The sequence below is a fragment of the Epinephelus moara genome, chromosome 24 (genome assembly GCF_006386435.1).
Source record: "Epinephelus moara isolate mb chromosome 24, YSFRI_EMoa_1.0, whole genome shotgun sequence".
Lineage (NCBI taxonomy): Eukaryota > Metazoa > Chordata > Actinopteri > Perciformes > Serranidae > Epinephelus > Epinephelus moara.
In genome coordinates this window covers 31,096,547-31,113,009 of record NC_065529.1, presented here as the reverse complement: position 1 = coordinate 31,113,009, position 16,463 = coordinate 31,096,547, and the positions used below count along the sequence as shown (strand labels likewise).

Here is a 16,463-nt window from a genome sequence, read left to right as displayed (position 1 = left end):
GTTCAGTGACATGAACCTGTGAACTGCTTGCACTTTATGTAATACGTAAAATGACACTTACATTAAAGCTGAATGTGTTCTGCAGCTCTCCAATAGTCATCTTATTATAGAGAATGGTGACATCTTGGCGCTCCTCTGCCGGTGATGTGGCCTGTCCCGTAACAGGAAGGAAGAAGCCTTCTGGTTATATATATTCACATTATGCTCTCCTTTCATCAGCAAAGTCTCATTCGTCATGCTTCTGACAGACATGGACAACAAAAACGACTGGTTAAAAGCCTGGCTGATCCCCTGTATCCACACTAAATGTAGCCTGGTGCTTCTGATTTATAGGAAGCAGAGAGGAGCTACTCATTTTTCATCTTGTCATTATTCATTTTCCTTAGCCCTCATCCCGCAATTCCACTTCCTGTTGTGGCTGGCACTCACGTTGGCGATGTCTGTCTCCAGCTCCAGCACTTGCATCATTTCCTCCCACACACGGTCGTCATCCTGAGTCAAGTTCCTGTCCTCTCGGGTTATCTTCGCAATAGAGACCATGAAATGTAGGTAGGCCTCTCGAACCTGTGGTGCAATCACAAGCTATGAAATGTTGTTTCCACAGCAAAATCAAGGTTGTGTCAGAATGACGGAGGTGAATGGAATAAGATTTGTAGCACCCAAAACAAGGGAAAATTACATTAGATAATATGTTTATTTTCTAAAAATGAACTGGTTACTCAGGATAATCCAGAAATAATTACGACCTGACCGTGAACAATTTCTTCAGTAGGCAGTAATGCAGCTGTTACTGTGACATATTGTTGCACAGAGATGTTGGCGTTGAGTTTTTCAAGTCTTTTTTTTAACACAACAAAATCCCATTCACCTCCATAGTACTGTAGTGGACGAAGAATTCTAATAGAAAAATATCTAAAACTTTAACAAATAAAACTTAAATTATCTGCATGATTCATGCGTTTAAGCTACAGTTGGTAACTTTTATAAAAACAAAAGTTTTTTTTTTCATATTTGCAAAAACTGTCACTATATTCAAACAGCAATAAATGAGACAGACAATCCGTGAGAAAAAAAATCATATTCATCTAGTCACTGTATTGCTTTGTAGTGCTTCTAACGGCCTTACGGCATGTGAGTGAAAACAACCAATCCGAGCCAAAGAATCTCTAAGGCAGCTGTCAGTCATATCTGTAGCTGCTCGTGAACTGCAATCAAGCCGTCAAACTAGGCAGCGCTGATCACAATGGAATCACAATTCTGTTATTTCATTGCCTACTTCTTGTCTCAAATGTTTTCAGAAACATGTTTCAGTGTACTGTTTAACTGTAAAAAAAGAAAGTTGGTCCAGCCGGTGGGCGGCCAGGTCACCACTGTCTTATTTTACAGCTAAACAGTACACTGAGACATGTTTCTGAAAACATTTGAGGTGAGAAACAGACAATGCAGTAACAGAATCTTGATCAGCACTGCCCAGTTTGACAGTTTGACCACAGCTCACAAGCAGTGATTGACATGATTGACAGCTGCATTAGAGACTCAACGACGCTGATTAGTTGTTTTCAGTGCACTGTGGTAGATTCCAGCAAATGCCATTAGAGGCAATAGGATGAGGAGGGACATGATTTCTTTTCCCCTGGCTATCGGTCTTGTACTTCTTTCAAAACATAGTGACAGTTTCAGCAAATGTGACACAATGTTATTCTCATTAAAGTTACAAAGTGCAGCTTTAATTCAGAGAATGTGTTTTAGTGATTTGGGTGAAATGATCCTTTAAGGCCTCACCTTTTTGTAGTTTCCATCATTGAAGTAATAGTCTCTTGATGGCATACCCAGTCCAGGCTGGTCAATCTAACCAGAATAACCAAGAATAGCGATCAAACATTTCTGTGTGTCTTTAATCTTTTTCATGTTTACATTTTTGTGTGTTTTTAACTGTATACTAAAATGAAATGGCTGCCAATATTCTATATTTTTATTATTATCAATAAATCCGATGAAAAGACCAAAACCAAGGATAAACTGTTCCTGCTAACAAGTATCAGTTAAAGTCTGATACAGCGTATTCCACTGTGCCAGTGTTTCTCCCATAGGGGGGTGATCATACCCTGAGGGGTACTTTTTAAAAAAAAAATGTTTTAACGTTAATTAATTCAAGTTTGAAGCATAGAGAGGTGGACAACTAGGTTACGAAGATAAAATATCAATCCCCAAACTATAAGGGTGAGAAGCTCACATGGGAAGAGCATCTTGGAACATCTATTCACCATGGATGTATAATAATACCTTGATACCAGATCCCAAGATGACACCTTTTCAGTCCTATGGAACTGCTTGCCTTGAGTATACGTAAAAAAAAAGTATATGCGCAGTAGTGTCTCTCCTGCTGGCCCCTGTTGACATATCTTTTATAATGGTTGCCAATGGGGTAAATGCTATTTGTCCCACAGGGGATTTTTTTTTTAACTCCAATACCCGGATTGGCCACTGGGAAAAATTGCAAGTCTAAGCATCGTTCCTAGGTGCCTGCTACTCACAGGGAAGCTTGGAGGAAAGCAGCACAGTCAGGGTATTTCAAAGCCCGAGACATTTAGACACACCTGATTTCACTGTGAATATAGAAAATGTTGAGACTGGGGCTCAGGGAGGATGATAGCTGTTAGAGATGCAAAGAATTGGGCATGCTGGTACTAGTGCTATATGAATGTGAAACCATACGTGACTTCTGTGTTAACAACATACTGGAAACAGACTTCACTGAGGGTCCAGCATTATGTATGTTGGGCATTTTACCAATGGAGGCTAACCCATCCTCTCTAGTGTGTTCTTGGGTGAAATTAGCCCGCATAATGGGAAGCAGCGCAGTGCTGAGACATTGTGAGTCGAAAGAGAAAATCTGCTTCAGAGAACGGAGAGATGAGCTGGCCGAATAGTTTCTTTTGAGCAGCTTATCCACAGAGTTAATAATAGTCTAAAGGGTTTCAGACGAAGTGATAGATACAGATGATCAACATGTCAGCTGATATTTGTGTCTCACTCCTGCTCTCTGTGCATTATATAATTGTTTATGTCAAGTAGATGAACACGAGGTGTAATATGATGTTGTATAAAGGTTGTATGACAGTGTGTTACACACTGCAGAGAGGATTGTGCACATCCTTTCTTTTCTTTTTTACTTTTGTGTATTGTTTGTACATTTGTTCCTGAAAAAGCAATAAAAAGTTTAATCATAAAAATATTTATATTAGTCATGCATAATTCCTAAAATAATTAAATCACTTATATAACTGTCTTAGTGTTATTACATGGTGACAAAAAGTGGTTTGCCATGAATTTAGTGATGGATTCTATACATTTGAAATGTTGCATTACTGTTTTCATCCCACTGTAGGCCTGGGTGGCATTTATTTTCCTACCTTCATACCTTCCTAGCGTTTCGTCAAGGCATACGGTATACAATCGTATCTGTGCTTAAAAGCTGAGCTACTAGCTAATAGAAGTCATTGTAGCATTTCTAATATGCAGTCAGCCTACTGAGACTAGTCTTGCTGGGTTTAAATATTTAAGGCCCATAGAATAATGAACAGATAGGAAAGAAGCGCCCCTCTCACTGAAGGTCACGACACTTGCTGCTGTGGATACTGACACATCAGTGGGCTGAATGGCGATGACGTGTTGAGTAAAATCATGTGGCTAATAAACTGCTTTTGTAGTCGGAAGAAGTCATCTCAAGATAAAGTTTCATGTGGAAATACTCCTAAATGGGGGGCAGAGACATTTTTTTAACATGAGTCCTGTGACGTCATCCCCACCACTCACAGTCGCCATCTTTTTCACCTCAGCTGCCTGTTTCACCAGTAGAGACTGACCTCTGGTGGCACATGCTCTACAGCATCTCTCTAGCAGTTTAATACAAAGAGGAGCATCTTAAGAATCATATCTTCGAGATTTCTAAATACTGTGGTTGCACAGTTGCACTGGGCGACATATTCCTTCATGATCATGGGCACTGTAGTTTGTATTGAGAGTTTATACAGAGTCCATCTCACATAAACAGTCCTAAAAAAAAACCAGCACACCAAATGTGTATTAATCCACCACTGAAAATAGTCCCCAACAAACACACTATTTACTCCTGTTTGAGTAACATTTGCTATTAACTGCTGCTACTACTACTAATTGGAATTTATTTAGCCTTTTATAAAAAGGAAACTCTATTTGTGAGCCATTTTTCAGGATTTACATCCTCAGTAGTAATGAATTGGCTCAGGCTGAGTGCCACAGACAGGGTAGGGAAGTTGGAAAGTATTAAGTGACAGACTCATAACACATAATGACTGTGTAATGATGTTACACTTGTAATCTGTTATTTGTAATCTTACATAAATGATATGGCGCCGAGAGTCCCGGTCGTCTGTCCACACGTACATATCCAGCAGAACCTTCTTGTGGAAATGAGAAGTGAGCTTTGCCAGTGTGTCCTCGAGGCTCCATGCTTCCTCTGCAATTACAGGAGAAAACAAAACCTGGCACTTAATTTAAACACAGTTATCTCGCTGTAATGAACTATTCAATGTAGCAGGATGCAAAGAGCAGGCTCCCTCTCTGCCTGTGCTACACATTTAACTGCACTCTCTGTGTGAATCTGTGCAGATGCAGCTATGTGTGGTTAATTCTGTTTGAGCCACCGTCCATGATTACATTTAATTAAAGTGGCAAGAGCCAGGAGCTTGGGGAAGAGCAGCGTAGACTATTTAAAGCATCCTTCACAGTCCTGAGTGAGGACCTGCTCCTCTACCCACTCATCACGCTCCCAAACTCCACACATGACTGCTCAGCTGAAGAGCTTCGGCCGGCCTCTTGATCCCGCCAACAAAGCTCAAACTCAGCAATTCCCTGAGAGCAAATATAGCTACACGAGCTCTGCGTGAGCACATGGATTTGAGTAGGAACATGAGTGCTTGTTTGTGTGGATGTATTGCACGTGCACATTTGCATGTTTATAGAAGAACAAGCTGCAGACATTAATCAGAGTGTGTGTGTGTTCTACCTGTGGTGGAGTTCCAGTCATCTGACGCCACGGGCCAGTCTCCGATACTCTCAATGAGCTTCAGGAGGGGCTGGGAGTCACGCTGCTCTATGAGGCCTGCAAGCAAAACACCACAACTTATACAATATAACAACAACACCATAGTCTCTCTACTCAGCCCAGTCGTCAGGAGAAAATGATGGCATTGTATGTTTCTACAAACCACTGATACGTTACATTTATAGGTTTTAGATCATATCAGTGTCTCTAAAGTGACCTAGGTCTGATTACATATATATGAGCTAACTTTGTCATCACAAAGTGTAGGGGATGGTGGATGGTGGATGGTGTAAGACCCTCGGCAAGATGACTGACAGGCTGCAGACCACTGTTTGAGACCAATGAACAACAAAATTTGTTGTTTTTTAGCGAGACATTGCAGCATTTTCAACCTTTTCCTCACCATAACCAAGTGGTTTTTGTGCCTAAACCTAACCACATGTTAACAACAGCATTATTGAATTGTAAAGACCGGTAAAATTCAAACATATCTGCTACATAATAACGTACAAATGTAACATATCCATGGTTTGCAGAAATGATGCGAACATTTATTCCGACGATTAAGTCGCTCTACTATTCATTCTGTAAGACAACAGGCCTCATTGAGATTAATTTTTTTCCCACCTTGGAAACGGCAGTGGACAAAAACAATCTCACACAAGACTAAACTTTCAGTCTCAACTTTTGAGCCAACATGGATCAGAGGGTTCAGAGAAAAATTTAATTTTAACAGTTCCATGACGACTGGGCAGCTTTGATTTCTCAAAAAAGGCCTTAGAAGGTATTAAAATTGATTAATTTACAAACATCACTGCAGGTGTGTTCAGCAGAATCAGCAGATGTTTTTCACTCACAACAGTCTTAAATATTTCTCTTGCCTGCTGTAGGCAGTTAATCATAAAAAGTAGATTGTTTTGATTATGCTGCAGGAGGAGTTTTATTGGAGTTTCAGTCAGCACCGTCAGACCAGTAAAAAGCACTTCTGCTAACTACAGTAACTAGTGCTGTGTCTCAAATCAGATACTTCTGTTAGTCCACTCACATGCAGTGCACTGTGTACTTACTTGTATAGTGGACACATTTTGACATTTGTTGTCAAACACAGCTGCTGCGCACTTATCAAAAATGACAGTCACAAGATTTGACAGCTTTTCTTCGGCTTGCAAATCGCAACCCTAGATGTTTGTCACTTGCCACAATATATGCTGGGTGTATCTGCTTGGTCGCTCACTTGCTTTCTCCTGTATTTAAGCTATTCATTTCTTGTATTAAAAATGAACATGCTTTCATGGCACGTTTTTTTTATCTATGAATGTCCTTGGCTGACACTGGCTGTCTCTCTGACCACAAATCTAAAATCTTCTACTGCAAAGACGACAATTTAACATGCATACACAACAAACTTCACTATGCCTCCAGACCTTACAGAGTGCTCCAGGGATGATGTTTTCCTGTAAGCCGACGAGTAAGTTAGCATCGCCCTGGTTCCCTCGTCAAAAAGCCTGTGTGATTTTTCCATTGGATTTTTACTTGTTGCAGAAAATAAGCTCTGCGGCAAACAAAAGTTTATGATACTTAAACGATTTGTTCGGCAAGATAATCTTTAAAAATGAACACCACTTTTATGATTTTTGAAGCGTAAGTGCAATCGCCAGAGGTAAAAAGCTAATATTACGCTAAAAACAAATTACACCAATATTGCATGGCTGTAAAGCTGTGTTCGGCGTGAAGATGCTCTGTAGTCTCATTTAGCCACTTCTTAGCAACCGTCTTTTTAAACACACAAAAAAAACTGACGAGCTTGGTGTTTACTGATGTATTTTATGTAGTAGAACAGAGCATGACAGTGTCTTGAGCTTGTAAAAAACCACAGACCTTTTTGCAGATGTCTAACCTAAAACCCATTCAAAATACCCACTGATTCTGGCACAAGAGAACCAGAGGGCAAAGACGCTAACTGATTTGCGCGTTTTAGGACTCATTCCTGGGGCAATCTAGAGTTTATGCCTCGACACAGTCAGCTGACATTTCACAAGTTTAAAATGTGTTTGTGCTATGTGGGCAACATGGCGACCTTTGAGAGTTGAGAATGTTCTCATGTTCCATACTCAACTTCGTAACCATTATGGGTGCGCCATCCAGGTACTTACAGTACACTGCTTCACAGTGTGAACGCACTCATGCACTCAAAATATCAAGTATAAGTACAGATTAGAAGTATCCCATTTGAGACACAGCACATCAAGTTCATAATGATTAAATGTTAATTTAAAATTAATTAAATTAAATGAATTAATCATTTTAATTGTTTAATCTATTCACCCATCCATTTTAATGCCACTTATCCATGTCCAAGCTGAGCTGATTAAATCAATTAAATCATCAGAAATCATTGTTGCATCGTGCTATACAAGTAAGTACTGAAAAAGGTCACATCATCTCTACTGATTTTCCATCACACTGCCAGTATGATCATAAAACGTGAATAAAATTGTGCTCTATATGCCATTTAAAAGAGTTTTAAAAGTCCTAAATCTAACTTGGTGAAGCTGCAGACACCCTGGCTGAAGGAACCGTCTGATGTAATAAACAGCTCCAGAAACTGTTTTCTTGCCTCCTTTCAGAAGTGAAACACCATAAAGAGAACCTTACTCTCATTCATGCAGGAGTTGTAAAGAACTTTGGCCTTCTTGATTGCATTTCTGTCCTGTTCATTCTCCGTCTCCAGAACACCTGCAACAACAGAACACATGCAGATATTTCATCTCTGAATGAAACCCACGTGTGGCTCCGAATTCTGCAGCCCACTGACTGCTAAAGATTACACCCCGCTGACCTTTGAGGACAATCTCCAGCTTGTCCCTCAGAATGTCAAAGACGCTGTGGCGGGAGCTGGTCTCCGGGATGACGTGTCTCTCCAGCCAGCCCCCGCAGGCATACTGGTAGAAATTATCACAAGGCTTCACAGACTGATCCATGTTCTGCAAGAGCCGGGCAGCTTTTGAGGTGTCATGGAGACAAGAGGGGGGAAAAGATGGATGGTGAAGATCCGCATGTGGTTAGAAAACAGCTTTTTGCAGGGATGGGGGGTTGACTTGGTTTGTAAAATGAAACAGCAGGAGAGCAAAGAAAAAAGAAAACTCCTCTCACCTGCAGTAACACAGTCCGCAGTTGTGCACACACTGTTGAGACTGGAGCGAAACAGCTGGCCTGGAAAAATCAATGTCAACATTCATGAGAAAGCATTCAGACTATTTGACAAACTGCACTCCCACTGAGACGAGGAGGATGTTATCGTGTAGAAAAAAAACTCTAAATAGTCTAGATCTATGGTGTGTGTGTGTCGGGCAATGTCTATGTCAGCAGTGACTCTGTTCTTCACTTGTGTGGCACTGCTGATCAGGCAGTAAAGGGAATTACAGCATTACAGTGACTATCAGAGGTGCAGGCTCCAATATGACACACGCCAACCCACTTATCACACCGTGCTCCCTTTGCTCAGTTTATAAGCTTATAGTGACCAACGCTCACCTTCACTTGTTGAGCTCCTGGACACACTCGTCTTGTTAGATTGCTCTGAATTGTTAGGAAGAAACAGATTTTTAGACACAGTCAGGGTGAGTTAATTATGAATTATCTGGATTATTTTATATTTAAAGAAAAGAAAGCACAATCAAGAGTTATGCAGAGTTGTATTATGTTTGCAAGTCCACTAAGATCCTTTATTTTTTCAGAAAACAAGCCTGGGGTTGCAGTTCCTTACTCAAAGGTTAGGACTGTGTGTGTAGTGTATATTGTGTATGAGGCAAAACCCTTATTTTGCTTATTTTGAGGTGTAACATTAACCTTTAAAATCACGAAAAAGGTTAACAGATGATATATGTGCATCAGTATTGCATAAAGCAATGTCATGGTCAGATCTGAAAGCATTTCCAGGGTCAAGATCATTTCCTGTGTCAATGCCAGCTTGCAGTCACACAAAAAACAGAGCCGGGAGACACTTGTCATTACTGCTGCCGTCTGTAATATCTGGATCTTTCCACAGTGAGCCTGACAGAGCCGTTACCTTTCACAACCGACGTGTAGAGGACTACCAGCCCGGCCAAGGCACAGCTGACCAACAGCAGCAGCACGGACAGACCAATTTCTGCAACAGTCCAACGACGCTTTCCAGGTTTACTTGATTTCTCCATGATATCCATTTGGCTTTCGGATTTGCCCATATTCCTCCTGACTGCCGGCTCTGTGGGAAAGACACCGTTGGAGTGTGGGATGGTCCAGGCAGAGAGCTACCAGTGTGTGTGTGTTTGTGGTGTGTGTGTGTGATTGTGTGTGTGTGTGGGCTGTGCAGTGATCCATCAGTAAACTGTGCCAGCTGACCTGCAGTGAGTGAGCTTCAACTGCTGAACACCTACAACAACTTCACTGACAGGAGTTGTGAAACTGTTCTGGTCTCGTTGCACAAATACAGTTTGTCGCTCTGCATGTTATTCTTTTATAAAGTAATATATAAAAGGTTTTGGCCCATGCAGGTTTCATTTTATAGCCTTCACATTACTAGTTTTTGGGCCTGTTGAATCCACAAAATTGCCCTTTTGGTCATCACTTTCTCACCCTTAAAGCTCATATTTTTCCTCGTACCTGTGGTGCTATTTATCAGTCTAGATTGTTTTGGTGTGAGTTGCAGAGTGTTGGAGATATTATATCGGCTGTGAAGATGTCTGCTATCTCTCAAATATAATGGAACTAGATGACCCTGGGCTTGTGGTGCTCAAAGCACCGCAAAAATACATTTAAAAACTCAGCATTAATGTGGCTTCCCAGAAATCATGACACGGTTATTCAAGATAATCCACAGACCTTGTTGTGAGCAATTTCATGAAGAACGATTTTCTTTCTACCAGACTACACCCGACAGCTGTATCACCACAGTGAAGGAAGCGTGCATCTACTCATGGACGAGAGGATAATGCTGCTGACAGCGCGAGATGTAAACATAAATGGCGTCCTCCTTGGCTGAGCTGAAACGGTTAGCTCGGTGGTGCTAGGCTAGGCAAGCTAACAGTAGATGCACACTTCCCTCTGCGTGGTAATGCGTTTGGCGGGTGTAATTCAGTAGAAAGAAAATAGTTCCTACATGAAACTGCTCACAACAACTTCTGTGGATTATCTTGAGTAACCAGGTCATGATTTCTGGAAAGAGACATTGATGTTTTGAAGCTTTAAGCACCACAAGCTGAGTGCCATCTAGTTCCATTATATACGAGAGAAGGCAGACATCTCTACAGCCGATATCTTCAACACTCCGCAACCCACACCACAACAATTAAGACTGACAAATAGCACTACAGTTAAGAGCAAACATGTAGAGGAAACATATGTCTTTTTGATTATGGGGTGAGCTGTCCCTTCAATGTGCGAGGAATTCAAAGTGAAAAGCAATCAGGAGATGACACAATTGCTTCGTCTTGCTTTGCTTTACTTTGCTGCGAAGGGCACCACAGGCCACTGGTTCCAAATTATTGTTGGACCCCTAATTTTGAAGGGTCACAAGACAATTAAAAAGCGAAGAAATAAAAATACATATTTAAAGTGATGTTTCCTTTTTCTGACTTGTGCCTTAGTCATGTGAAATATTGGATACTTCGCTCCTCAGCCCTCTTAAATCCTTTAAATGAAACAATCTTTTAAAGATAAAAACACTGCTACATCTCATCTCTGCAGTGCGACCAATGCCTGTGACGAGAGGTCACCAGTAGATGTTCCTTTATTCTAAAGCAAGCCAAAGAGTTTAGAGGACCTTGGACATACAGTAAAGAACACTGCTTTGTGTTATGAAGGCTGAAAATGTACATCACCTCTGATCTTTGAGCTAGATATAGAGGAGTCTAGTTCATTATCTCACTGAGACAAAGACATTTTGCTAACTCAAAGGAGACCTGTGTTGCGATATGAATATATACAATAAGTTGTCCATTTTGTAAAGGTAGTTTGGTAGCTGTCTTTATATAGTTTGTTAGTTAAATTACCCATATGTATTAAGTTAACATCATCAAGCATTTCTCCATTATGTCTGGAACAGATATCAGTCTATACTGAGTTTTCCAGAGTAAATTAATATTTATTTTTCTCCATAAGGCCCAGTCCTAATGCCACATAATGCCCTGGTTGTTAAAGTGATTAGTTCTCAGGGCACCTGTTTCATTAACCTGACCACAGTCAATGCATTTTGTTCAGTGTATGAGTTCATTTAGGTCATTATTCCTCACTTAATCATTGAGCTCCATCTGTTGTTAATATAGGACAGAGAGTTGTTGTGTATATTGAATGTGACATTTATTCTGCAAACAATTTGGGGAGCAGCAAATTAACCATTAAACTAACTTTCACTGACTATTGTTGTTTGAAATATTTGCCCCCCCACACACACACACGCCAGGCCTTTAGCCATAAGCCTACTTCAAGAGAACTAATTTCTATGCACAATAATTATGTATGTGTGAACACAATATTGCAAATGAGCATTTGTGCAGGGGACAAAACGACAATCACCCGTGGTTTTCAGCATCATTGCTCTGCATCTATTCACTCTGCAGCACCTGTTTCTCCATAACCAGCCCCATTGCCCTATCATTAGGCCTGACAAGGGACGGGCTGTAAATCAGAGGTTCACACTGCTGTGCCCCATTAGCCCTTCCTGATGAATACTCATGGGCACATATCTGGCACTACAGTGATGAAGAGTGGGCAGGGGCTTGTTAGAGCTTCACTGACATCCTCAGCATCAGAGTGCACAGAAACTGTCTCTGAGGCAAAATCCTGTTACACTCAGGCCCCACTTTATGGAGAACTGAGTAATAATGTGCAGTCTACTGTGTCAATACGAGATTTGTTGTCCAATAGGAGGAGTTATTTACATCTTTAAATGTGCTCAGATGTTCAGCTGTGCTGCAGTGCTCCCTGTTTTTAGCATACAGGGCTTTAGGATATAGGCAGGATTCAGCAGTGTAGTTAAATATCCATAGGATCCTGCATTTCTAATTAACCACAAGACATATTCATGACTTCTTTCCATTTATGACCATTTAAATATATTAATATTTTAAAGGGACAGTTCATCCCAAAATCAAAATACATATTTTCCTCTATGTGTAGTGCTGTGTATCAGTCTAGATTGTTTTGATGTGAGTTGCCTAGTGTTGAAGATATCGCCACAGAGATGTCTGCCTTCTCTTGAATATAATGGAACGAGATGGCACTCAGGCTCGTGGTGCTCAAAGTGCCGCAAAAATACATTTAAAAAACTCAATAAATGTCTTTTTCCAGAAATCATGACCCAGTTACTCAAGATAATCCACAGACCTTGTTATGAGCAATTTCAGGAGGGAACTATTTACTTTCTACCGAACTACACTCACCAACCGTATCACAACACAGAAGGATATGTGCATCTACTCATGGATGAGTGATTTGTGTTTATGACAGACATTAATGGCGTCCTCCTCAGCTGAGCTGTAACGTTAGCTAGCTCAGTGGTGCTAGGTGAGCTAGCAGTAGATGCATACTTTCTTCTGCGCAGTGATACCATTGGTGGTTGTTGTTCGGAAGAAAGAAAATAGTTCCTACATGAATCTGCTCACATCACCATGGAGAAGGGAGTGTGCATCTACTGTTAGCTTGCCTAGCACCTTTGAGCTAGCTAACATTTCGGCTCAACCAAGGAAGACGCCATTTATGTTTACATCTTGTGCTGTCACAAGCACAAGCCTCTAGTTCGTGAGTAGATGCACGCTTCCTTCAGTGCGGTGATGCAGTTGGTGGGTGTAATTCGGTAGATAGAAAATAGTACCAGCATGAAATGGTTCACACCAAGGTCTGTGGATTATCTTGAGTACTGGGTCATGATTTCTGGAAAGAGACACTGATGTTGAGTTTTTGAAATGTATTTTTGTAGAGCTTTGAGCACCACAAGCCGAGTGCCATCAAGTCCCATTAAATGCACAAGAAGGCAGACGTCTCTACGGCCGATATCTCCAACACTCGGCAACTCACACCAAAACAATCTAGACTGATAAACAGCACTACAGGTATGTGGAAAAATATGCATTTTTTTAATTGGGGGTTAACTGTCCCCTTAAAGTACTGGTGAATTGGCTTTACAATCTTATCAGCCCTTAGTAAATGTAAAAACATGTCAGCAAACAGTTTTAAGCATTTGAAACACATTTCTAGACACATTAGCTCGAGTAAAAGATGTTGACACTTAACGCATCTGCACAATGTTCATTGACAATGCATTTGATTTGTTTTCTGCTTGAATATTAGATTTTGCAATACTAATATCTGCTTGTAGTGACGGGGACAGCCCATTGTTCCGACCATATTAAACTCATTGTTCCGAAGTCCGTTCCGAAATCATCATGATGCCCTGTGGTTAAGGTCTGGTTAGGTTTAGGCACAAAAACCACTTGGTTAGGGTCAGGAAAAGATCATGGTGTGGGTTAAAATGAAAAAGAAAGTGACAAACACATAAGCCGTGAGCCTGCTCCGCCTCAAGTCAATCGCGGCGCACCATACGCCCGCCGCGAGCCGTTCAACACCGCGGACAGTCGGACTAATGGGATGTCCAACCAATGGGCTGTCGAACCAATGACATGGACCCGTAGTGACTACAGCATTATTAAACTGTTTTATGTTCACGTTTAGGCACTTGTAGCACTTCGTTAAGGTTCGGGAAAGATCATGGTCTTGGTTTAATACAGAAAATTCAGGGGTTTTTTTTATTTTATTTTTTTTATAAAGCCCAATATCACAAATCACATTTTGTGTCAGAGGGCTTTACAACATATGACATCCCTCTGTCCTAAAACCCTCACAGCAGATAAAGAAAAACTCCCCCCCCAAAGACCTTTAACAGGAAAAAAAGGTAGAAACTGCAAGAAGAGCAACTGACTTGTGCAGTGACTTGAATCACAACATGATCGCTGTGATCTTTTCCTTACTCCAGCAAAAGGTGCTTTTGTTTGCTCCACCTAATCACAGACTAAAATCTGACTAAATGTTTTTGTTATTATGACCAAAACTGTTTAAGTTATTTCTTGCATTTATTTGTATTATAACTATGACATTGGTCTCTTTCAATAATGTTAGTCTAAGAAATTAATACACTTAAAGGTGAACTGCGCAGGATGGTTGGTTTCTGTTTGTAGACACGCTCACCAGCGAAAGTAAAAGCCAACCACAGATTCATTCTTGCTATATTTTTGGGTTTTTTTTGGCACTTTGACCTGGTTGCTACCTTTTCATAAAGCCAAAACCTCACCTGAGCGTTGCGGGGGTACACGCCCATAAACGTCCTGAACACAGAAAATTAGAAGAAAATAATACAAACGAGGTAGAAGGCAGTCTCTGGGGATGAATACACCGCCACACACTCCTAGTGGGTCATAAGTGATGATTTGTATGACTCTCTACATTGTTTTCCTGCAGAGTATATCTTTAATTTCAAGTTTAGTTTAGTTGAAGAAGACCTAAGACAACACATGTTGAATACAAAGAATTATAGACTGAAAGTAGTTTTTCCTGTTCACCCCTTACTGCCTTTTTTATCTGGTGATGTTCTGCGCTTTAATCTTTTATGTTGTGATATTTGGTTATTTTACCTGACTATTTTTATCTAATGTTTCTGTAAAGATCTTTGTCACTTTGTTCTGAAACATTAATAAGGTATTCACAAACCAATATTGGTTGGAAGTACTGTTTCTCACCCTGGGTAGCAGATTGCAGATTGTCCTGCAAGATCCACCAACCAGATGGTTAGGACAGCCTCTGTGTAGCCTGACAAACAAAATCCAGGGCCAACAGAAAAAAAACAACACATCACTGCTGCTCATTGCTGTGAGTGCAAGGTAACTGTCAGTGTATTTGCATTTTTATCAACTAAGACAGACAACCGGCAGCAGAATGAGAAGCTGCAGTGACGGAGAAAATCTGCTTCTCTTCCACCAGCTGCAGCTCTACACAACATCCTCCAGCTTTATGCTCGTGCACCACAGTGAGGCCTCTGCAGATGATGTGTCTGCCCAGCTAGGGGTCTGGCCGAGAGGGCAGCACCAAAACATTGTTAACAATTAATACAAGCGACATTAGCAGACTAAGACAACTAATGCTGCAGTTAAAATGCATAAACGGGGAGATTCTTTTCTAAATTGATCTTTAAAACTGACTTTATCAACACTAAGGATTCTTTCAGGAGAAAGGGGACCTAACTCAGGGAGCCAAAATCAGTAGAATGCCATGAGAACGCAGGCTAAATCGCTTTTGATTTCCACACGTGTGCACACAGGTGGGGACAGATTTATAGAGAAAACACAATCTAACTCTCTGTCACCAGTGAGAGAAGCATCAATGCAAAAAGCTCCTGATTCAGTGATGATTCAGTCCAGCTTCAAGATTCAGTGTTAAAAGTGTGTTTGTTTATGTACTGAGATAAGAGTGACCTCAAATAAAATTTTCTGAATATGTCTCCAGCCCCAAAAAGACATGTGAGTAGGAAAGCATTTCATATGATGGATGAAACAAAGTGTTAACAAACCAGTGACGTGGTGTAATCTAACAGGTCAGAGGTTCACTGTGTCAAAATCAAATAAAAAAATCCTTTCTCTGAAAGTGAGTCTAATCTGTTTTCAGTTCTACTTGTTTTAAGCACATTAAGATTACATTCAGTAACTGGTACTGTTCTTCTCTAAACTTACTGCTCCAAACAAAGCGAGGATTAACTCGAAGGGTCAGACTGCCAGCACACTTTCCCCAGTTCAGTGTTATTCGCTTTGCCACTGACCTTCAAGTCTAGAATAATGACAGCGGCATAAAAAATGCCTCAGCAGCTCAAAGTCTTAGTAGTGTGTCCTGGGACTGCTGAGAATCTGACATGATACCTAAAGGGCTGCAGTTTCAGGCGGTTAACTTTAATCACCTTCACTTTGGTACTTGACAGCAAACAGGAATCTAATCTAAAAGATCCAGAGGCTTACCTTTGTGTGTGGATGGTAGAAGTCCCTGAGCCGTTTCCCCCCACAGCGGGCTAATATCTCAAACACCCCTGCTGAGCATCCACTCAGAGCTGGTGTGTAGAGAAATGAGACTGTACTGCGGGTTGAAGGAGACGTTATCCAGTTCAGTGTGCTGCTCAGGGAATGAGTGAGGCAGCGGAGAGAGAGGGAGAGAAGAGACGGAGGGAGGGAGGGAGGGAGGGAGGGTTGGAAGGAGAGAGGAGGCAGAAGGGAGGTGATAGTACTGGATTGTTTTCGATTTAAGCACTGTGATAAGATGTTGGGGATGTGTGTGTTATGAGGGGTTGAGGTGGGGTTTGATA

At 41.0% G+C, this 16,463-nt stretch overlaps 1 protein-coding gene across 1 annotated transcript in view; it reads right to left on the bottom strand.

Moving 5' to 3' along the window:
* Nucleotides 1-16,263, bottom strand: part of mmel1 (membrane metallo-endopeptidase-like 1) — a 29,904-nt gene extending 13,641 nt beyond the window's left edge. The window contains exons 1-11 of the mRNA XM_050038433.1: nt 16,123-16,263; nt 9,156-9,332; nt 8,621-8,665; nt 8,240-8,299; nt 7,926-8,087; nt 7,742-7,822; nt 5,048-5,143; nt 4,380-4,498; nt 1,783-1,848; nt 430-564; nt 62-151 (exon numbers count right to left, since the gene is read on the bottom strand). Of these exons, the coding sequence (XP_049894390.1) occupies nt 62-151; nt 430-564; nt 1,783-1,848; nt 4,380-4,498; nt 5,048-5,143; nt 7,742-7,822; nt 7,926-8,087; nt 8,240-8,299; nt 8,621-8,665; nt 9,156-9,312 (1,011 nt within the window). The 5' untranslated portion in view covers nt 9,313-9,332; nt 16,123-16,263. The remainder of the gene's footprint in view (nt 1-61; nt 152-429; nt 565-1,782; nt 1,849-4,379; nt 4,499-5,047; nt 5,144-7,741; nt 7,823-7,925; nt 8,088-8,239; nt 8,300-8,620; nt 8,666-9,155; nt 9,333-16,122) is intronic.
* Between the last annotated feature and the right edge of the window lie 200 nt (nt 16,264-16,463).